The sequence below is a fragment of the Aristolochia californica genome, unplaced genomic scaffold, assembly GCF_029961685.1.
Source record: "Aristolochia californica isolate CCGP_79_NKW_82.1479 unplaced genomic scaffold, dmAriCali1.0.hap1 SCAF_4, whole genome shotgun sequence".
In the NCBI taxonomy this organism is placed as follows: domain Eukaryota; kingdom Viridiplantae; phylum Streptophyta; class Magnoliopsida; order Piperales; family Aristolochiaceae; genus Aristolochia; species Aristolochia californica.
Genome location: NW_027182103.1, coordinates 7,215,929 through 7,239,637, shown reverse-complemented (window position 1 = coordinate 7,239,637; position 23,709 = coordinate 7,215,929). Strand labels below are relative to the sequence as shown.

The 23,709-nt window shown below is 34.4% G+C and overlaps 1 protein-coding gene across 4 annotated transcripts in view; it reads left to right on the top strand.

Annotated features, from left to right (window-relative positions):
• Positions 1-12,873: 12,873 nt before the first annotated feature.
• Positions 12,874-23,709, top strand: part of LOC137962099 (squalene synthase 1-like) — an 85,934-nt gene continuing 75,098 nt past the window's right edge. For 2 of the 4 annotated variants that reach the window (XM_068808815.1, XM_068808814.1), the window contains exons 1-2: positions 13,014-13,635; positions 15,116-15,373. In XM_068808815.1, the coding sequence (XP_068664916.1) occupies positions 15,179-15,373 (195 nt within the window). In that variant the 5' untranslated portion in view covers positions 13,014-13,635; positions 15,116-15,178. Of the gene's footprint in view, positions 12,931-13,013; positions 13,636-15,115; positions 15,374-23,709 lie in introns of those variants that run through there. The other 2 variants (XM_068808812.1, XM_068808811.1) reach the window with 2 other exon arrangements.

Here is a 23,709-nt window from a genome sequence, read left to right as displayed (position 1 = left end):
TTAATATATGGTCCCACTTCTGTATCATCATTGGACATATCATCCCCCTTCCCCCTCTTAAGCTGAGTATAAGTGTAAGCTATGGTGAATTTAATTACTATGGGGTGGCAATGGCTTTAGTGAAAATGTATGTCACTTAATTTTCGTTAAGAATGTAGTTTGTTGAAAGCACTCTTGATACTATCAAATCGTGAATAAAATTGACAATCTAACACGATATACTTCGATTTGTTATAAAGGACAGGGACGATAGTCATAGATAGAGCACAACGATTGTTGCAAATCAATAGAGAAGTATTTATACATCCAAGAACAAAATGTAAAGAGAGTTTGAACTATAACAATTTTAATGATTGGACTAAAAGTTTCCTCATTATCAAGGTCATATCGTTGTAATAAATTGAGCTTTATATCTTTCAACACTACCATCAAATTTGTACATGATCTTTTAAACTCATTTGCTACCCACAACATTTCTTACTAGGGGTTGAGGTACCAAATCCCAAGTACCATTTTCATGCATAACATAAATTTCCCACACACCCATTGTAGGTCCTTAGATGCTTCAGTTTAGGTTCTTGGTCCATGAAGTTTAGGAATTTGAGAAGTCAAGAAAAAAATAGTTATGGATGATATATACTAACACGCAAGAGGAGGCTAGTAGATGATAAGGATAAATCCGAAATTATTGGAGGGGATTGAGTTGATTCAATGACTGAATAGGTGAAGAGGATGGGGAAAGTCGACTCACTTATGGAGAAATTGACATATCAACAATGAAAAAAAGTGGACTCAATTACAATGGATCTAAAGAATTTAGTGTAATTTGGGTACCAAAAATTGAAATCAAATGGTGATGAAAAAGATAAAACAATAGGGATACAGGCGGTAGGCGGAGGGAAAATGCTAGATTGATCAAAATTATCATGTCTAGAAACATAAATAGGTCGAGTGGCATCATAACATTTATAACCTTTAGCAATGATCATCACTACCCACCATTCACCACAAAAGTGATTTTGTCAAAAGTTTATCTCAAAGACAACAATTTATATGAACATATGCAATGGCCCCAACAACTTTTAAATGGGAAAAGTTAGGTTCCAAATGAAAAACCATTTTGTAGAGAAATTTCTAATCCAAAATGGATGTAAGCAGTTTATGAAAAACATGCACTGCATAATTAAATGTCTTGGCCCATAAAAATTTAAGCTAACTAGTAACAATCAATATGGCAAGACCCATTTCAATAACATATCAATGCTTTCTTTTGAAAACACATGATCGTTGATGTAAAGTTTCATGATTTTGAAGAAACAATTGAAAGAATTAGAGATATACTCACCACTTCAATCATTTTGAAGGATACAAATTAAATATTTCAAAAAAAGTTCCACACTTGACTTAAATGACATAAAAAAATCAAGGATTTTGAATATTTTATGCACAAAATAAATCTATTATTAATGAGAATAGTCCTAAAAAAATATCACATAATATTTCATGTGTGATAAGGAAGCAACATGAGCAAGTCCTCACACATTAGTGTGCACCAATTGCAAAAGGTCACCTAGACCTAAATGTGGACAAAGAAAAAAGTAGTCGGTGTGCTTTACAAGTTGATAAGTGAAACATAAAGAATTAAAACTTAGATTATCGCCAAAAACATGACCAAATAATTGTCAAAAAAAATTTGGGAGCAATGTCTAAGACCTACAATGCCATAAAAATGTTCTTGGGCAGAAATAAAAGAATGAACACGAAAGTTAAACGATCTTTAAAAAAAAACATAAAATGGAGTAAATACACACTTGACGTTATGAAAGTAATAAACAAAGGAAAAATAACATATTATATTGAAAGGATGGAACTAACAAAACATGCTTTATTAGAAGAGACCTTTAGGTGTACAAATCTAAATAAAGCCGATGTGAGTATAGGGATACTCTCTCCCATCTCCAGTGATAATAGTAACAAGACCCAAATAAGGAATTCAGTCAAGGGGTTTACTTGGATCATTAGAGACATTTTATGCCACACCACTATCAATAACATATCTTTGCGCTTTAATGAGTTATAGATCATTAAAATCAGTGGCAATTTCCTAAGTTGGGACTTGGTTATTCTTTTATGCATCAATCAATTTCTGTAGTGTCCAACAATTTTTGGTCGAATGGTTCATTTTGAAGGAAAATTGACTTTGCACCACCTTGCCTACTATATTTGTTTCATTGTCTTACTATCCACAACATTTTCTAGAAGTGTTATGAGCAGAATTTGTGATAATGGGTAACAAGGGTCTTTTACAAAGAATCCACCAAAAGAACATTTTTCTTGACCATGTTGCAACAAACATAGAAAATAAAAACTCAAAGGTTGGAAGTGGCTATATCAATGAGTGCACAAAAACTTGATATTCACCTTTCAAACCTTGAAAGACATACATGACTTTATCCATGGAAGAAAGGTGTTCACCAACATAAGCCATCTTTATCCACAAATCTTTGACACGATTATAAAATTTAGTCATTGTCTTATCCCTTTATTGTACGTTATTCAACTCATTTTTAAGATGAAATATTTTGGCATTATATGAATAGAGAAGAAATCCTCTACTATTCCCAAAGCTCATAAGCCTTGAGCACCTATTGCACTTGTATTGAAATTTCAATGGACAAGTGGCTTCAATCCAAGTTACAACCTTCATATCTTGGATCTACCACATTATACACTATGAATTTAGTGTTTGTGTTATGATTGGGACCTCAAAATCAACTTTCTTCTTAAGGTCCTCAATACCATTAGAACCAGTTGTTTTTTCACTATTTGAAGTGCTTGTTGGTGTACTTTTCTTAAGAACAAAAACGTATCATCCATGTGGAACAATAGTCCCATCAATATATCCTACAATATCCTCACTTATAAAAAAAGATAACACTAATTTTTTTCATAACACATAATTTTCAGAATCTAACTTTAGAAAACTAGATCATTCATTTTCTTACTCAGATTGAAAAGAAAAAGAGGAAAATACACCTACTCTAGAGGATAATCACTTTCTGTAGGCTATCCATTCAATTTGATGGTGTATTGAGTCCATGTGTTGAACTATGACTAGAATAGACTTTAAAGAGTCAACTTGAGGTGATATCGGGTCAACTTGATTTGTTGTCTTCAATCTTCGAATAATGATCTTGGGTTAAAAAATCAAGAAAAATTAGAGGAATCAGCTTCTTGATGCTCATAATGACAACCAATCCGTTTCCTAGCCATTGTTGGTAATCAAACATGTCTCTAATAGATGAGAGAATTTGATTCAATCCAAAGCAACAAAAATGCATTGTTTTGATCTTGAAAACAAAAGATTCATCGTAGATCACATCTACAATGCAACTCAATGATTGGAATTCTTTGAAATGAAATCTTTTGGATCATCTTGCTCTAATACCATAAAAATAATATATCTAAGATTAATAACCATACAAAATAATCAAAATGAAAATACACAATTTATGTGCTTCTGGCATACTGATGATGTGTAGAAACTCTATCTACATGAACGATAACTTTTAGAACTTAGAGAAACTATCTAGGGTGTTTTCTTTTTTATTTGTGAATACAAGTAGAAGAATACTCTTTAGTATGATGGAACAACATTCATCTACATCCTCATGGCACATATCTTGAAGCATATTTTTAACATTATTTGGTGATTTTATGACTTTAATTTGATTATCATCTGATTGTAATCATAACTATGATTATTGAACTAGTGCTAGTGAAGTTAGACAATACCAACTATGAGATATGGAAAGATCTTGTGCAAAAATTTATATGTGGAAAAGCTGCATTTGATCATATCGAATACTCTTAAAACTTTCTTAATCTATTAGTATTCCTAATGAGAATTCTACTGAGAAAGACAAAAATAAAGAGAACATTATAAGAAATCCTAAATATAAGAAATGGTTATTACCAAAATTATAGTTAACTAAGTGGACTAAGCCACCATATCACTTGATATTCTTTCCCAAGTTACTGAGACTTGGAATGTGTATGATTTTTAGGACTCATTGGGAAGCAACTATGCCATTCAAATTGATGTGAGGCATTCCAACTCAAGTTGAAGTTGTAGCCCTTTTTACTAGAAAATAAAACTATGGTAGAGTTCATAATCATATCATAGGTATTAATGTCCAATTAAGTGGTTGGAGAAATTGTTTCATGGAGCTTTGAATCACTCTTTCCATGATTACTACAATAGGAGTAATTCTTGTTCAAGGATAAATCAACAAGAACCTTAGGCCATGCACCAATTATTGCAATCACTACCCATTAGTCTCAGGGTGAAGGGTGTAGACACTACTGGGTAGCCTCAACCTAAGGGGTACAATAATAACAACAACAAAGGTGGTCCTAGAAAGAATATTGGCAACTAAGGGTGATGTTTTTGGAACAATCATAGAGAAAGAGGGACCAAACATAAGTATTATAAGAAGTTCAATCACACATCGTAAAACTATTGATCTTAAAAAATTATCACTATTCTTAAATGTAATTTTTTTAACTACACCTTGTTTGTTACACATTATCTGTTGAGACTCAGATTATTAAGACGCTTGATCAAGGATGGATTATTGATAATATTGGGTCCTAAGGCATAAACCTAGAGAGGCAATGAATAGTTTCTTCAAGCAAATAATCAATTTTTTAAGAAAAAATTCTCAAATTTTTCCTTAATAACGATGTCAACAGAAAATACACTCCTAACTTAAAGTGCAATCAAGCTAGCGAATAATTAGAGAAACCACAGTCAACATAATGATTTTTATAGTGGTTTATAGCACAAACTTAGGCATCTAATCCACTCAAAGGTGTTTTTTCACATCTTTCATTATAATTTACTATTTCAAAAAAAAAAAATACCTTACTACATATACTCCTACTAAGGGAATACAACAACACTATTAGGTTACACAAGTCTAGAAATTTAACGTTAAACAACCCTAATAGCAGCACACCGATGACAAAAGTTTTATCAAATGCTCAACAACAACTTTTGCTAAAAAGGCTAATAGGCCACATCAACTTGCCTTATAGGCCACACAAACCTAGCATAAACTCAATTACATGTACTGACAACCTTGGCCACAAAGGTCTTACGAATGATATGTTTATCAAGGTTGCATGTTCGCTTATACAAAACTCACCTAATAAAATATCAATATTTACTTGCTTTTATAGTAAAAACTCACTAGATGCGTCTTGAATAAGTTGATACAAAGTAAAGGATAACATAAAATACACCCCAATCCTAATGTGCTCTTGACATGGAATAACAACTCAAAGGAATGCAAATTTAGTGGATTTGAAACTTAAGATCAATTTTGTAAACCTAAACAATAACTAAAAATAAAGAATCTTTATAAAAACCTCCCAATAGAATGATATATTTGAACTTCAAAAGCTCATAAATGATTTGTTGAACAATGACTAATGATTTAGCAAGTGTAGCAATTGATTTTAAAATAAGAGTTCTATTATACTTGACCTTTAAACATGCGGATCAATCAAATTAGAGATTTGAAATCTAAGCTCAATGGCGATTTTTGAACATTGATGAATTATTTCAAACTCAAAGAACATGAGTTCAATAGAAAATAAAATGTATAAAAAAGGTTTAAAAATTAAGAGCACAAGTGTACTAAGCTTTCAAAATACGACTCAATAAAACAAAAAAATATGAAAATAAAGGCCTAGTAAAGCTTGTTGGACTATGTGACTGAGTTAACAATCCAGGTGTTGCTATTCATATACAATTTAAGGTAAATTAATAAAATATTTAAATCTAAATTGTTTGTGTACTTTAAAAAAAAAAACAAGATAGTTTAAGTTTTCAAAATGTAAATCCAAACTATATGGAAGTTTTGAAAGAATGAAAATGCTTTGGAGAGTCCCTCCTTTTTGTGACTATCCTCCTTTGAAATGAGGTAGAAAGTTTTATAAATAACAAAAGTCTAATGTTTCAAAATAGAACTGTTAGGTTTTGGAAAAGACATTTTGTCCTTTTATAAAATCTACCAATTTTAAAATCCATAACACAAATGAAAACTTGAAAGGCTTAATTTGAGTTGTTAAACACAATGGTAGGTCAGTTAAAACTAAATTGGTTGAATGGAAGCTCAAAATTTGTCTTTTACAATTTTTTGGTCATTTCTTTGTGAACAATTTGTTTCTAGGAGCTTACTATTAGAATGATTTGCTTATGGGACTTTAAATTTGTTCGTCAAACATTCAAATGGTATGAGCATTGTTTTTGTTCTCCTTGGTTCTAATTGGGATAAGTGAGAGACTTAACATTTTTCCAATGTGGCCCTACTCAAAACTCTTTCTTTCATCGATTTGTGCATGCATTATTTGATTTCATGAAATCCAACCTTTTGGTGATTGATTATTGGGAGGTAGGTGTGATATTGGTTGTGTCCTAGAGCCTAGTTCTCAAAAAAAAAAAATTCTAGGTTGATAATAGTGAAAAATGGGGCAATTCACTTTATCCTTGTATGCTAGATGGTCACATATTGGATGTGAGGTGTAAGACCATGTACTGATTTGATATCACATCAATAAACTATATTAAGTATTTATAACACATAGGACAAATGACCATTTAATTAAGTAATTAGGCCTTAAATTTGTGATATCTAATCATCTTCTTATGTCAGTTCCTATGATATTAAGAATTGATACAATTTTTGTGTGAGTTACGTGATTCTTTTGGAGTGGGAGTTAGAAGGTTTTATCTAAGATATATTCATCTTAGGGGTGACATCGTAATATTTAGAGAAGACAAGAAACCCTACAAATATTAATTATAATAGATATTTAGATTCCTATAAGTAGTTTTATAATAACTATATTGAATTTTTATGAAAATTATTGATTAAAATTATTTTTATTTATAACTTTGTGAGAATTAGGCCCCGTAGTCCCCCCTTTATGGGCGTCATATTTGGTATCAAGATTTGATGTTGTGGAATACCTCATCTAACTAGTGTTTTAGTTTAACTGGGAAGTTGATATAGAGGAGAAATCCTCTTTAGAGTAAAATAGGTTGATGAACCACTAGATTCTATATAAGCACATGTTTAAGAACTCACATCAATCCTCAAATAGACTCTAGCCTATCTCGTGAGAGAAGAACCTACATCAAATGAGTAGTCGTCAAAGTGGAATGGAGATTTTTTTACAAAAAAGATAAGTGCTCCGACTTTTGTGGACTTCAACCATTGGAGAAATTGTTACAAAGAGATAAGTGCTCCAATTGTTTTATTTATGTAAATCTAAGAATTTTTGAATAGTTCATGAAACTTTTGATTTATTATTGGGACAACAATGGGTGTTAGAGATATGGGTTTATTTGAACTTCTAATTTGTTGGGCCTAAAATCAGATACTATTTGGTTATTAAAATTTTCAATAATTAATAGTAAAAGTAGACCAAAGTTGTGTTATTTAGTATAAGTACATGAGTTGGAGAAACATAGTAGGTTGCTTTAGTTGAAGAACCAAAATTGCAAATATGTTGGCTCAACTTGAGATTCGATTTTGACATAAAACATTGAGAAAAATTTTAAGGTAATGTATTTTAAGCCCAAAGTATAGGTTTAGGTTCATCTTTGACCTAAAATTCAGTTTTGATGATTTATAGTTCAAGTAACTAAATTAAAAGTTGGCTATTATGGAAAAAAGTTCATTTGAAATTAGGCTTGTAGAATTGTGAGTTTGGATTAGTTTTGAAACATAATTTACCAAATTAGTGTTGTTAAATTATTTGGTGAAGCAGACTATTGATTAACATTAATTTGATGTTATAAACCTTGTAATTATATTATCTAATGAGATCAATGACATTAACATTTCCATGAAAAAGGTCACTAGATGCGGCCCAAAGGATAATTTGGGTTGTGATTGTTTCAATAACAAATAGGCCAATTTAGTAACAAAATATTTTATACATCAAGGATTTGGGTCTTGGTTTGAATAAACTAAACCATGTAAACTTCGTCCAAATTACCACTAATGCAAATTAGGTCCAATGAAATAATGTGAATAAACATCCTTTAGCTGATTACAATTGACATAGAAAATTAATTATGAGTTAACCATTGGGGTTTATTAAGCTTGATTGGGGCATGCCTCTATGATAATGATGATTTTAAGATGTTTTGGTGCCAATATGAAATTACATGAGAAGAGAGACAAAAGAAGTTCAAGATTCCGCTAAGTACCCAAATTTTTATGATAATAAAAATGAGAATTTGATTATTTTGCTTTTGAGTGGTTTGTGTACAAAGAACAAGTTTTTTCTAAGCTGAATTAAAAAAAACAAAAAGGATCTCCATATCATACGAGTCGAGCACCCATGCAAGAACAAGCAAGTTAAATTTAATTTTTTTATGATTGCCACTTCAAAAAGCAAAAGGAGTTGAGCACAAATTATAAGGAGTCGAGCACACATTATAGGAGTCAAGCTAGATGCAAGAGGCAATAAATAGAATTTAGAAAATCGTTACAGACAACTACTTAAAAAAAAAAAAAGAGTTGAACACATGCACATAGAGTTGAGTATATTCAACTGAAGTCGAGTAGAGAACCAAAGAGTTAAGCCCAATGAAGAAGAATTTCAAATCAAATTCATGTTGAAATAATAAAAGGAGTTGTTCCCATAGTGAAGGAGCATACCCCATATAGCAAGCAACAAGGAACAAGGAGTCAAACCCGAGAAACAGTAAGTTCAAAATTATTTAAGAAGTCGACATATGTAAGAAAGAGCAATGTATTGGAGTCGACTACATCAAGAGGATTCGACTTAAGTTGAAGTGAAAAATACCATGGAGAATTCTAACCCTACAAAGGAGTCCACCCTAATAGGAAACAAAAGACAAAGGATTTGATGTAATCAAAAGATTTGACCTTCAAAAAAGCCATTGGAGCAGAAAGGATTCCACCCTAAGATGCAGATAAGGAAATCCAATACTTTCCAGAGGCCATAACTTTGCTTACATGTTTTTAATTTGTGTAAGTGGCCTACTATAAAGACAAGCAACACAAGTAGAATTTAATAGTATTTTTTAAATTATTGGAATATTTTCATACTAATTTTTTGACAAAATCTACAAACATGCTTGATATTGTGCAAAGACTATTTTTTTGAACTAGAATTTTGTCCTATAAATACCCAAGTCTTTTTTAGCCTAAATAACAACTTCACACACGAATTTTTTGAAGCTCTCTTGTCTTTTTCAGTTATTTCTAAGAGCTTGAATTTTGAAATATGATATTAAAGTCTCCTACTCAAGAATTAGTCTCAAATAGCTAAGTATTTATATTTTTATATCTATTGAATACTTTTCAACATCTTTAATATTTTAACTATCAATTTTCAACTTCAAAACTTCTATTAAATTAGCATTATTTAAATTTACATTGATATCTCTTCTAGTGTTATTGATCATTTGGTAGTTTCACCTAGGAACGTAGCATAACTATATTATTATTTTTCAATTTGATATGTCTATTAAGAGGCATTTGTAAGCTTGATTATAAAGCAAGTAATCTTTGCTCATAGGTCAATTGTATCAGATTGACTAGTTGTATTTTTATAAAAAAAAATCCTTTTTGGATCTGGGAGCCCATACCTAAAACTATTGGTTATAAGTCCAAAAGTTTTTAGACAGGTATTGTAATTGAACCTCTGTGGTTCTATGTTGTAGATATCATTTGGCAACTGATAGTGGATGTTTTAGTTCTAGGGCAAGAGATGGGAGTGGAGTAGCAGTATGAAATAGTGATTGCGAATAACTATAAAAATTCTTATGTAGTAGATGTGTTTGTGCAAGTTTTTTTAAATGAGATAACGTTGATAAACCTATTCAACCCCCCCTCCCACTAGGTGTATTTGAGCAAAACCTTTTCAGCAAGTGCATACGGAAAACAAAAAATCTTTTGACAAAATTTTGGTGTTTGCACCAATTTTAAGACATAAAATACTTCCGCTTGAATTATTCTTGTCTCACTAAGTTAAAGTGAATAAGAGAATATATATCTTCTTGGTCTCGAAGGAAACAAGAGATAACCTAAAGCAAGAAGGTACAAATATTAAAGGGGAACCGGTTCTTGTATCATTTTGTTTTCCTATGACAACAAAAATGGTTTCTTAACTGAAGTAAGAAATTATAGTTAGTGTTTTATTTTTCATCTAGTGGTTCAAACTTGATGGTAACTTCAAGTAGGGCACAATAACTTTATTGTTTAAGCAAGCTTTGTTCTTGAGAAAATAATGAGTTATATTTTGGTGATGTTGTGATATTCTAAGGTCTCCAAATGGGTGAGTCTAGCTTAATTCCATATATTCACTTGGGCACACTCTTTGAGCGGTGGTAGTTAATTCGAGTTGTCATGACAATTTCCATCTAAATTTTGGTCTCCAGAGACATTTGGTCGAAAGTGTAGTGGGACCTTTATGTGGGAAAGTAAAAAATGATAAAAAAAAATTGATGAGTGTGGTGCTCCCTTGGAAAAAGAAAACCCATGACATGCTCTAAATCAAGTAATCCTTTTCTTCCTCGAACTCCATTGGCTTTGATACCAACATAACTCTCTCAAGCAAGTGAAAGAGACTTAAGCAAATTCAATGTTGGTATGAGAGAGAGAGAGGAAGAAAATGGGGAGACAGAACATGAGAGAGGGAGGAGACACCGACACAATGTTTTCACAAAATGTGAGTTAGGGTTCCGGCTCCCATTTCTACCACTTTCTATCAACTTTCATTATAAAAATACCAAGCAAAGTTCTCAAAATTACACTTATTGGACCTACATGGGCACTCTCTACTAAAATGAGCAATAATTTCAGCATTGCCCTTCCATCGCAAGCCCCTAATGTAAAACTCTTCTACCACTAATAGTTTGAAATGTTAAAAAAAATGTTTAAAAACTGAAATAAACAATTGGAATTTTTGAAATAACTTTGTTTCTAACAATACCACCCTAGGTAAGGCCACTAAGGTCATTCAACTTGGGTTCTATGTGACACAAGAGTAACACCAATTGGGAATAGAACCCAATTATAGCAACCACTTGCACAACCATGGCAAAAAATGATCAAATACAATGACTGAGGATTTGCTTGCACAAAACTTTCCTAATACAAATACCAAGCTATACTTTCTTTACAAGGATAACTCATCTAGTGCCTCTTGATTAGGTTGATACAACATTTTGGTACAAAATTAGAAAACACCTCAATTCTAATGTAACATAGAAATGTGATGAGTAGCTCAGGGGAATGCAAATTGATTTGATTTGAAACTTAAGATGAATTTTGCAAACCCACACAATTATTTGAAAATAAAAGGTCTACTAAAAAACATCTAAATAGAATCATGGTGATATCAACCCTCAAATTTCCAAAAAACCAAGGAAGAAGGAAGAAGAAGCAAGAGAAAAGGTGGCACACATGTGGTCCCATGCACATGCAAGGGGGCATAGGAGTTCAAAGGCAAAAGAGAAAAATGATACTCAAGGGCAAAAGTAGAAATAAGGTTAAAAGTCAAGGATAGGAATGAGAGTCCTACCTTCCTTCTTTTGATGGATTCCTAGAATTTCTACTTTCCTTTGTTAAATAGTCTCTAGAAGATAAGATTGTAATTCATTTAGAAGTTCCCTAGATTATTTCTTTTGATTTAGTAATCTCCCTTTGATTGATGTAATTATGGAACCTAATTGATTGAGGAGTTTTTCTAAACATGTAATGGAAAAAGTATAAATAAGAATCTCGATCGAAGGAAAAATCAATCAAGTCTATTCTTCAAGTCTCTCTTTTCTTGTTCTCCTCTCCTTCTCTCCCCTTTTCTCCCACTTAGTCTCTCTCTCTCTTTCTGTCTTTATCTCTATCTCTCTCTTGCCTAGAAGAGCCTTAATTCTTCTTTTGGAAGTGAGAAAATATGACATTGAAGAGGTTCTTATCATATGCATTGAAGTTATGGACTAAAAAATGATTTGTTGAACACTAATTTATGATGTGAAAGTCAAACATCACAAGTTCAACATGAAAGCAACAAGTACAAAGAGGGATTTAAAAAGAACGAAACACTATGCTTTCATAAAAATAAAAGATTTAGAGTTTCTTGTTAGACTATTAAAAATGATTTAACAAATAGAGAATACCAATTCCAATTCCAGTTAAAAGCTTGATAATCAAGAATTCAAGAAATAAAAAGTTCTATTTTGCTTAGCTCATGTAAAGCAACTCAATCATATAACGAATTGGAAGAATCTCGTTGGAATATATAAAATGATTTAACAATCAAAGATAGTAAAAAAAATTAAAAATAATTTTAAACTTTAAACCCTAAATCCAATCTCCTCAGCATAGCTATTCTTCATATTCAAAATGAGGAGAGAAAAAAATTCTTAAACAATAGAGATCCATTGTTCTAAAGTATAATTGTTGGGTTTAGATAAGGACCTTTGCTATTTTTCTTTTATGAAAAACCATAATAAATACTTAAAATTCTTGACTCGAGTTCTTAAAAAATACAAATAGGTCACTTTGGTGAAACTCAAAATCAAATTTTGTCGCATTTTGTAAAGTCATTGTTCGATTGGTCCCAGTACCATTCAAATGGTCACTCTTCTCCTTAGCTTCTATTGATACAAAATTCCAATGGTCTAAATTTAGATAAGCTTTTGTCCAATTTTAGGACTTTTGCGAATAAACTTGAAAAAGTACTTTTAAGAAAAATTATGTTTCTGGCATTTTGGCTTGTCCCTGTCCCTGCCCTGTCAGCTTCTCCGCTTCCTTTTGATGGAAGAGAAAACTTCCACCTTTTGTCTCCACCAAGCAGAAGTTCAACTGCCTATGTGACTATGTATGTCATCTCATTTTTGGGTCATTGCAGTTTAATCGGATTAGGTCACCTTGTCAAGTTGGTGAATCCATCAGTTTTTAAACTTTGGTTTCACGTAAATATATTGAGCATTTAAACTAAGAATTTAGTTCCAAACTAGTTTTTGCTTTTCTATCTAATCTTTTCGATATTATATTCATTTTGGTAAACTCCAAAACAATATGACTTTCAGGGGGTGAGTTCCGATTTCTCGAGGTTATAAAATCGGGGCCCGTTTTTCTCATCTATGCCAATCTTCTAGCGCATTGCTTTGATTACTTCCTCATTCTTCTCTCTGATTCACAGATCGCTACTTCCCTCTTTCTTGTCTTCACAAGGCCTGCCCGAAGTTCTCGCAAGCTTTTCTGGTTCTTCTCTTATGGTTTCTAGTTCTGTTCAAAGCAATTAAAAGTAGTCATTTGTTGTTTCCACGGCTTCCTTTTTCTTCGTTTGTTTGAAATTTATGGTCTTTGCTTCGTTTCTTATATTTTCCCCGGTAGCTGAAGACTAACAAGATGATTGGGACAATGAGCAAGGCTGATAGTTGCTTCTTTGTTGTGCACAACGGATCTGATGGTAATGCAGAATCATAACTGTCTTAGGATCATAGATGGTTTCGAGATGATGATTGCTCCACTGTATTGGACGTATCTCACTGTATAAGAGGGTTCCTTCCAAATTTGTAACGTAAGTCATTCATCATATTTCTTTTAACCATCATGGTGTCATAATATTGTATTTTGCTACATAAGAGGGTTACTTTGAAATTATGTAAGGTCATTCACCGGGTTATATTTCCTCTGTGCAACATACTCTTTCATTCTGTTTTGTCAGCGAACCATATCATAAAAGTTGATGTCTCTGTTAGGAGTATATAGTTGTGCAACGTAAATCTGGTTTCTTGTATTTTCCCCATCTGCTGTGTAAAATTTTCTGTCACAAAAAGGGTAAAGAACTATAGAAATCTAAAATGGGTTCAGGTAACAATCTTTACTGATTATGTGCATGCTAAATTTTTCTCTCTTTGCTAAAAAGGAGTAGGATAGGAATTAGACAGGGGGGGTGTTTTGCAGGGGAGGGAAGAAGAAGACAGAAGAAGGAAAGAGCGAGAAGGGAAAGAGAGATCAAAGTTATTATTATTATTATTTTTGAGAAAAAGATCAAAGTTATTATTAAAAAATTTTGTTCATAGTTTTTAAGTTTAACATGAATCATTTTCTGTTCCATTAGTTGTTCCTAGTTGTTTTGAAACTGATTTTATGGGTGAGACTATAGAATTAATCTCGTAAACTGCCCTTTGCATTAGATGTTTGGTTTATATTGAAATTTTTTGTTTACATGAGACCTAACTTCTTTACTATAGATAGCATTTTAACTGAATTCTGAAATTTTGATAGAACTAGTGCTTTTGTTTGATTGGTCATGGGATCTGAGCAACACGAATTAGGTTCTCATGGTTGGGATTTCTTTATTCAATCTTGCTAAGGGAAAGATATTTATACTTTCTACTTTCTAGTTTCTATTTGACGTTGTCAAGAAGAGGTGGCTGATTTTTTATTATCTTATTTCTACATAGGATGATGAAAAGGACACAATGGAGCATGGAAAAGTTTTAAGCACCGTCTTTTGTTCAAAAGTTAATTTCTACCAATTAAGATTTGTAGACAAAATTTTTGGTATTGTTTTTTTATTAGTAAATTTGTTATGATAGATGAGAAAAATTCATAGCATTTTGTGAGACTGATTTTCGAAGGCATAGAACCAACATGCTAGTTTTGCTCTTACCTTTTCTAATTTTTTCTTCTTAATGGGTTAATGTGTTAATGTAGTTGAAAATTTAAAAGTTGCATGTTATCTTTTCAATCCTACTATCTATTGGATTCAGTTCATGTAACTAATAAAAGGAATGCAACTTTGCAGATCTTCAATGTATTAAATGACATATTTATTCTCTTCAAAAAGTAAATAATGCTTTCCCTACTTGATGATGTGGAGAGTGTGTTATCTAATGTTTCCATATTTGTGCGTTAGAGGGGCTATAATGGTTAGTGAATGAGGACTTCCATAAAACTTACAATGGTTTTGTTCCTGAATGGCTCTTTCAACTTGGTTCTTTGTTTCTCTAATCTCACTTATTTTCTTTTTCTTCTCATTCTCTTTTGCATAGGCGCAAGCTCTAGAATCTCATTCATTTTTGTTATAAACAAGATAGAAAGAGGAAAAAAAGAAAATGGGGACTTTAGGAGCGATGTTCAAGCATCCAGAGGACATTTATTCGCTTGTGAAGTTGAAATTGGCAGCAAGAAAAGCTGTGAAGCAGATCCATCCAGAACTGCATTGGGTTTTCTGCTATAACATGCTTCAGAAGGTTTCTCGAAGCTTTGCTCTCGTCATTCAGCAGCTCTGTCCTCAGCTTCGTGATGCGGTAATTCATTCATCAGTCTTACTTTGGAAACTGATAATTTCTATAACCGTTTCCTTTTATTTCCTGTTTCAAAAGAAATGATGGATGCTGCTGTATGCTTTATTGCTGTTATTCTCTTCTTGTTTGAAATTAGGTGATGAATTGTTTTTGTGAATGTGAGATGTTAGCTTACTTCTTTTGTTGATTCTATCTCAAAATATTTCAGTACAAAATCTTGTATTGTCATGTATTTTTCTCTTTGACATAGGTGTCTACTAGTAATTTTGATTGGATTTGTGCCTTCAATTTTTTTCTTAATAATCACGTTCAAAATGGTAGATATTCTTTAAGTGTACTTGTGATAATATTGTAAAAGAGCTGGAACATGAGTAGAGGGAAAAAGATTACCTTTGCAAAATATTGGAAAAAGGAAAAACAGAAGGAAAAAAAACATATTGGCCAATGATACATGTAGCTAATAGTTATACATTAAAAAATATACCTGGTCACAAACTTCATTATTCTATGCAAAATTCTTAATGATGATATGTTTTCTTCTGGGTTTGGTTTGCATTCATGTAGTTGGAGTCTTTAGTGTCATAAACTTCTCAACCAACAATCGATAAATGCACTATTATTTATTAGTTGAAGTAAAAAAAGAATAAAAGCTAATAAAGTAATACCAGGTTATTAAACCATCAATTGTATGAAAGTAGGTTAATGTTGGTAGAGGCAGCCATAGAATCTGGACAGAACCTGCTAACAAACAGTGTTTTGAGAATAACCTTGTTGAATTTATGGAAAAGAGAAATACTTTACTGACTTGTTGTAATTTGAGTACAATGAGCCTCTATTTATAATAAAATAACAAGTAGAATCTGATTACAATTAAACTACCCTTGTCCCAGTTACACCCAAAGTCTAACAATTAAAGATAAGTCCTAATACAATTAAACAACTCAACATAACTAAAACACCTTTAACTGAGACTCTTCTGTGAGACCTTCTTTGTTGAGACTCCTGTAAGACTCCATATTAATTCTGGCTCTGTGAGACTTCTTACTGTGGTAGTCATGTGAGACTCTTCTATACTTGCTCTTCAACAAACCTGGTATCATCTTGTTTACTTCTTATTCATTTCCTTTAGAGATGACCATGGTTTGGATGAATAAATGGATAAGCTGAGGTAGCATTTTATAATGATACCATCTTGTTTATTTCTTATTCATTTCCTTTAGAAGTTTCAACTCTAGCCTTTTTGTTCATCTCTAGACTTACAGGAAATTGCATAATGCTTCATTTATCAGGCAGGATTGTGTCTTCTTCATTGGTCATGAAATCCTCCATAATATAAATTCTGATTAGGAGACAAGGTTTTATTGAATGAGGATATATTTGACAAATTTCAAAGTAAGCAAACTATTAGTGGACTAAAAATACCATCCCATCCATTCAATTCTTAAAAAAGAAAAGAAAAAAAAAATCCAATCCATCTCAAACTAATACTATTATCTGTATGTTGCAAAAACCAAAAATAAAACTTGTGGCCATTAGTGAAGTAGGACCTCTGGCTCACAAATGAACATTATCTCATAGTCTTTGGGATCGACTTGCAGAATGAAATGTTAAAACTTGTAACTCTAAGTTGTCAAGGATAAAATGTTTGGTCTTTGAGACACTTCTCAAGGAGTAAGACTCATATAGGAAGTTCCTCTGTACGTTACTGAAGGAAACAAGCTCCAAATGGACACTCATTGAATTGTTTTTAGCATGTAAATTGCTATAGACATAATAAGAATAGCCCTTAGCATGTAATTTGCTGAAGGTGAATCTTTAACGTTGTCACTACTACCTACAGTCAGTGACGGAACTATAATCTTCTGGCAGGTCTTAGTGTGTACTAATCTGTCCAACTTGCAAGCATGGAAAACTGAACTTTTAGCCAGGACTAAATGACTTAATATGGAAATCAAGTCACTGAAAAGCACATTCTCTTGGCTAGTGGGAGTTGCTGTATTGGTAAATCCCATGCCATGCTGTAACATTTGTCTTTAAATTAATAGGGATTGACAATTTTATTGCTTTCAATCAGCTGCTTTATTGTTTTCCATGAGTAATGGATCTTGACTACAGTTGCCTCTGCGGCCAGTTTGATAATATGTTGATAGGCTATACTGTACTGTACGTGGTAACAAGGCCAAGACTCCTAAGTGGCCTGTATCCTCTCCACTTGTTACTTTCACTTTATGTCTAGAAGGTGAATGAACCTAAAGATTGCTATTAATGTAAATAAATTATGAAGAATGAGGACAAATAAAATGCTGAAGTCATGAATTTCATCATCACTGGAACATTGGCTTGATTATGTTGGTGTTGCTGTATGAATCTTTTTATCCATTTGATCACCTATAAGCCTGAGACATTGGTAGATTGATTATCTTATTCTTGTCTATCAGTGACACCTGTAGGTGTCTTCTAATGGGTCCGTTCCTCAATGGGTCTTTCCAGATTGTTTCCAGTCATTTCATATCTACATTGTCATCTTTGTCATTGCCCAAAATTCTGCACTGACATAAATGTATGGAATGTAAATAAAACAATGTGAAGTTTGAAGTACTTTCTCAGGTACTTCTGAGATTGGTCAACTTTCATCTGCCTAATTTTTTTAAGTGAGTTTGATTAATTTTAACAATCATTCTTCATATAAGTAATACGTGATGGAATGTAATGTCCTAAACATTATCGACAAAGATAATTATGAACAAGGTAGAAAAAGGAATCAAGTGAAGAGTAAGCTTGCATTTGGTAAAGATTAAGTGTACTCTTTTGGTTGCTCATTTGAGCTCCTTTATCCTTGCTATGGATTTTGTGAAAATGAGTGAAAGTGAGATTTTGAGAGAGAGATTGAGGGAGAGAAGAAAGAGAGAAGAGAGCCACAAGAAACTGCTCTCCTTGGGGGTCATGCACGACCCCAAGTTCTTCTTATTCAATTAACGGTTAATTAATTACAGAATTACCCCTAATCAGTTACACTTTACATAATCCCTTATATCTCATTATTGATCAACTCAAATGACATCAAATTTGAACTACAAATAAAGTTAGACTTGCTGAACAATAAAATGTCATCTTCAGAAATTATAGCCAAGGTAAAATAACCAAAATACCCTTCTACTGATTTTCTAACACTCCCCCTCAAGCTGGAGTGTATGTATCCATGAGATTCAACTTGTCACAAAAAGATTTAAATTCACGTCTCCCTAAAGATTAGGTAAATGCTTCTGCCACTTGATCGCCAGATCTAACATACGGAGTGACAACTTCTCTCTTCATCATAGCATCACGAATAAAGTGACAATCGACTTTAATATGCTTGGTTCTTTTATGGAACACTGGATTTCCAACAATAAATATGGCTACCTGGTAATCACAGTACCTAGTCATAGGTTCATCTTTCTATAGGTAAAAAAAGAAATAGGTCAAACTCTCTAACCACAGATCTCACCCACATCAATTTATTGACCGTATGAGTCATAACTCTATACTCAGCTTCGGCATTTGACCTGGCTACAACATTTTGTTTTTACTCTTCCAACTAACAAGGTTGCCTCTCAATAATACACAGTATCCTGTGATAGATTTTCTATCAAGTTTTGACCCGCATAATTAGCATTAGAGAAGGCTTCTATTTTCAAGTGATCTTGAAATAAAAAACAATCCCTTACTAGGTAACCCTTTTAAGTACCTTAGTATTCTCTGTGTAGCCTTCAGATGAACTTGCTGTGGGCATTCCATAAATTGGCTAATGACACTCACAACAAATGAGATGTTAGGACGTGTGTCTATAGCATAGATAAGCTGACTGACCAAGTGACGATAAATTGTCTTATCATTAAGCTCTTCGCTTTGTTCATTATAAAGTTCATGCCCAACTTCCATAGGAGTTTTTGCTGGTTTAGCTCCCAACAAGCCATATTCTTGCAACATGTCTGTGACATACTTTCTTTGAGTTAGTACAAAACCCGCTTTGCTTTTGGCCACTTTCAGTGCCTAAAAAATACTTCAGGTTTCCTAGATCTTTTGTTTGAAGATGTTTGGCCAAATGTATTTTAACCTCCTCAATGCATTTCTCGTCACTACCAGACAAGATAATATCATCAATGTATACAAGCAAGACCACTATACCAGGTTGACGCTTCATGGTGAAAAGGGAGCGATCACAGTGACTTCGAGAGAAGCCAATAGACATAACTAATTGATTAAATTTCTCAAACCACGCTCGATGACTTTGTTTGAGACCATATATGACCTTCTTGAGCCTACACACTTCACTTATTTCCCCCTGAGCAATGTATCCTGGAGGTTGCTCCATACTGTACGTTTCCATACAAGAAGGCATTCTTTATATCTAGCTGGGATAATGATCATCCTTGATTTACAACAACAAAAAATAAAATTCGTACAATGGATAGCCTTGCGACCTGGGAGAAAGTTTCAAACACGTTAACACCATAAGTTTGTGTGTAGCCTTGCCTTGTACCTCTTTATGGAGCCATCTACTTTGTATTTAACCGTGTACACCTAACGACATCTAACCGCTGTAGAACCAGGTGGCAAATCACATAAAACCCATGTGCCTCTATCAAGAAGTGCCTCTATTTCAAAATCAATGGCTTCCTTCCATTGAGGAGATGACAAAGCATCCTGCACAAAAGGAGTAGTGCAAGAAGATAGTGATAGAACAAAGTGTTTATACCGATTGGACAAGGAATTAAAAGAAACAAAGTGAGATACCTAGTACATTTGTGCATACCTTTTCGAAAAGCAATGGGAAGGTGTAAGTTACTCACCTTAGGATCAGCAGGCAAGGAGGATTCAAGTGCTGACATGAAAGGAGGATATGAGATTTGATGTGTAGGTACACCTCATCTCTGATATACCTGTAAAGGTCTCCCTGTAGTGGCATTAGATGGAGGAATAAGAACATCCTCTACCACCAGAGGAACGATAGTATCTGGACTTGTAAGACATGCAAATTCATCTATAGAAACCGATGAGTAGAATGGAGTATGATCAAAGAATGTAATATTGGCAGATTCAAATGTCTTTCTAGTAAATGGACAAAAGCAATACCCTTATGAGTATGAGAATATCCCAAGAAAATACATTTTACAGCACGAGCAAATAATTTATCTCTTCCATGACCAAGAATATGTGCAAAACAAACACATCCAAATACTTGAGGAGACAATGAAAACAATGTGTCTGATGGTATCAATACCTGTAAAGGTATTTATCTTCCTAGAACAAAAGAAGACATCCTGTTTATGAGGAAACAAGCAATAAGAATCGCATCTCCTCAATAAGATTTTGGAACATTCATGTGGAACATCATAGTGCATGCAACTTCTAACAAATGACGGTTCTTACGCTCAACCACTCTATTCTATTGTGGAGTAAACACACATGAGGACTAATGTATAATTCTTTTACTCTGACAGAATAAATCAATGTTCTAATCCATAAATTCCAAATCATTGTCAGTGTGAAGTACATGAAGAGAAGTATCAAATTGTGTCTTTATTTTATTAAAGAAAAGTTGAAACAGGGTGCGATCATACCAGCACTAATGCACCGGATCCTATCAGGACTTACTTTGTGGAAAAAGGATGAGTGAGAGCTAGCGTGAGAGCGGGAGTGAGGGCGAGCGTGGGGGGGCCAATGAGGCACGACAACAAGATGGAAAAGAGGAGAAAGAGGAGCATGAGAAAGAGGCACTATGTGATAGTGCATTACGCATCGATGGCTTAGGGAGCGAAAGCGGGGCACTACGAGATAGTGCACTCCAAATCGACGATGTTGCATCTCAAGATACTATGAAGCGGAACTACGTAGATCATACGAAAGGCGAAAACGAAACGAAGAGCATTGCGACGCGAGCGGAGGATGAGGAGCATAGCAAGACGAATTCAGGTCATAGGCCGAAGCGTAGAGAGGAACAAAATACAATGATTCGAAACGGAAAGCATTAGGATGCCACTCTGCAGAGTCTTCCAGAGCTCTCAAATCGGCCAGATGAGTTCTCCAAAAATATCGGGATAAACCCACTCCTCCCGAAATCCCATCCACTATTAAAGAAAACCCCCCGACCAAAACAGCCCAACGCCCCTCATTGCAAGCAGCTCACCGCCCTCCTCTCCCAATTCCTTTCTCATCATCTCCCACACTCCGCCAACAACCATGAACCCAAGTTCCTCAAACCATGCCTCCTGTTATGGAAAAGCTAACACTGCCCCCATCACCTACTCCAGGCATAAGCCAAAACAAGCAAAATCGCCAGACACCCCCCCACCCCACTCGCTCAGAATACTTCAAGGACTTTCCGCACCTCACCCGAGAGGAGAGGTGTCGGAATATGCAAGTGTGGATCATAAAGAACTCGACCAGCAAAGTCCCCCCTGAAAAACTCATAAAGATGATGGAATACTGTTGGGACTTCTCCAAGTACTACAATGGCCTTTTCTGCTACACGGTGGAGGATACTCGTAAGCACTTCGACCTATGAAAGTTCTAGCTTGGAACGTCCGTGGAATCAACTCGTCCTCCAAGCGAGACATTATCAAGGCCACCTTTTTTGAATGTAAGCCTAATGTAGTTATATTATCAGAAACTAAACTACAGTCTTTTGACCGCTCCATTGCTAGTAGTATCTAGTTTAGTCCTGACCCCGAGTGGGTTCAAATTGATGCTATCGGGCACTCGGGGGGCATCATTGTAATCTGGAACCCAAACTTAGTAGAAGCAATCTCTTCAGAATACGGTCTCTTTTCCGTCTGCGTCCGTTTCCGAGATAGAACCTTGGGGTCGGAATGGGCCATAGCGGGGATCTATGGGCCTTCGGGAAATGGAGACAGGTCCCCCTTTTGGGGTGAAATCCTTCTTAAAGTTCAACAGTGGAATGTTCCCTGGCTTTTAGCTGGGGATTTTAATGCCACCCTCCGGTGCTCGGAAAAAAAACCCAGCGCAAAACGGATTACATCCACCATGGAGCCTTTTGTGACCTAATCAGCAGCGTTGAACTCATTGAAATCCCTCTCGCTGGGAAGAAATTTACTTGGTCCAATGGTCAAAACCCCCTTGTCCTTTCCAAATTAGACCGTTTTTGGCTAATATCAACTGGTTGTCTCTTTTCCCCAATACTGCTGGCCAAGTTCTTAACAAAGTTGGATCGGATCACTGGCCTATTCTTATTAACTCTCATCCCCCAAATTGGGGGTTCTCTCAGTTCCGATTCGAAAACTCTTGGCTTCTCAAGGACTCCTTCCCTCACATCAAAACATGGTGGGAAGCTCTCCCACATCACACAAACCCGGGATGGGCATTCCACTGCAAGCTCAAAGCTCTCAAATCAGCTATAAAACCTTGGGCCTGCTTGCTTCATGGAGCTAGAAATCAAAAAGCTTCCATCCGCCACAGATTATCAGAACTTGACTTCTTGGAAGAACAAAGAGCTCTTGCTCCTGCTGAACTCATCTCCTAGTCTTACTCATGATCTTTCAAGATTCTTAGCCAGTGAAACCACTCACTGGAAGCAATGCTCCAGATTTAGATGGCTATCTACTGGAGATGGGAACACCAAATTCTTTCATGCTATTGCATCCGGAAGAAAAAGATCTAACCGTATTTCTTCCCTTATCATAAATGGGGAGGAAAATACTGCTAGTATCTCTATTGCTATCGAGTTTGTTAAGTTTTTTTCAGGTCTTTATGCAGAAGAATGTTTTGATCGTCCTGTGCTAGATCAGATCAATTTCCTTCAGATCTCGGAATCTGATGCCTCTCATCTTGAGCAGCCTTTCTCCCCTAAAGAAATTGATGCAGCTGTCCTTGGTATGCCTAGAGATAGGGCCCCGGTCCCAGATGGGTTCAATGGAGAATTCTACCTTCAATTTTGGGACACTATCAGAAATGATTTCCATAACTTCGTGAACAACTTTCACCAAGTAGGGATCACCCACAACTCTATTAGAGCCTCTTTCATTGCCCTTGTCCCAAAAAATTCCGGTTCGGTCCAGGCAAAGGATTTCAGACCCATCAGCCTCACAACTAGTTCATACAAAGTCCTTGCCCGTATCCTAGCCAAGCGCCCCAATTCTGTTCTCCCCAAAGTCATCAGTCCTAGTCAAAGTGGTTTTATTACTGGTAGGAATATCCTCGACTCGTCTATGGCAGCTCATGAGATTCTCCACTCTTTTAAGAAATCACACACACCAAGAGTTGTCATAAAGCTGGACTTTGAAAAAGCCTTTGATAGAGTCAACTGGAAATTATTGGACCACATCCTCATTCAAATGGGT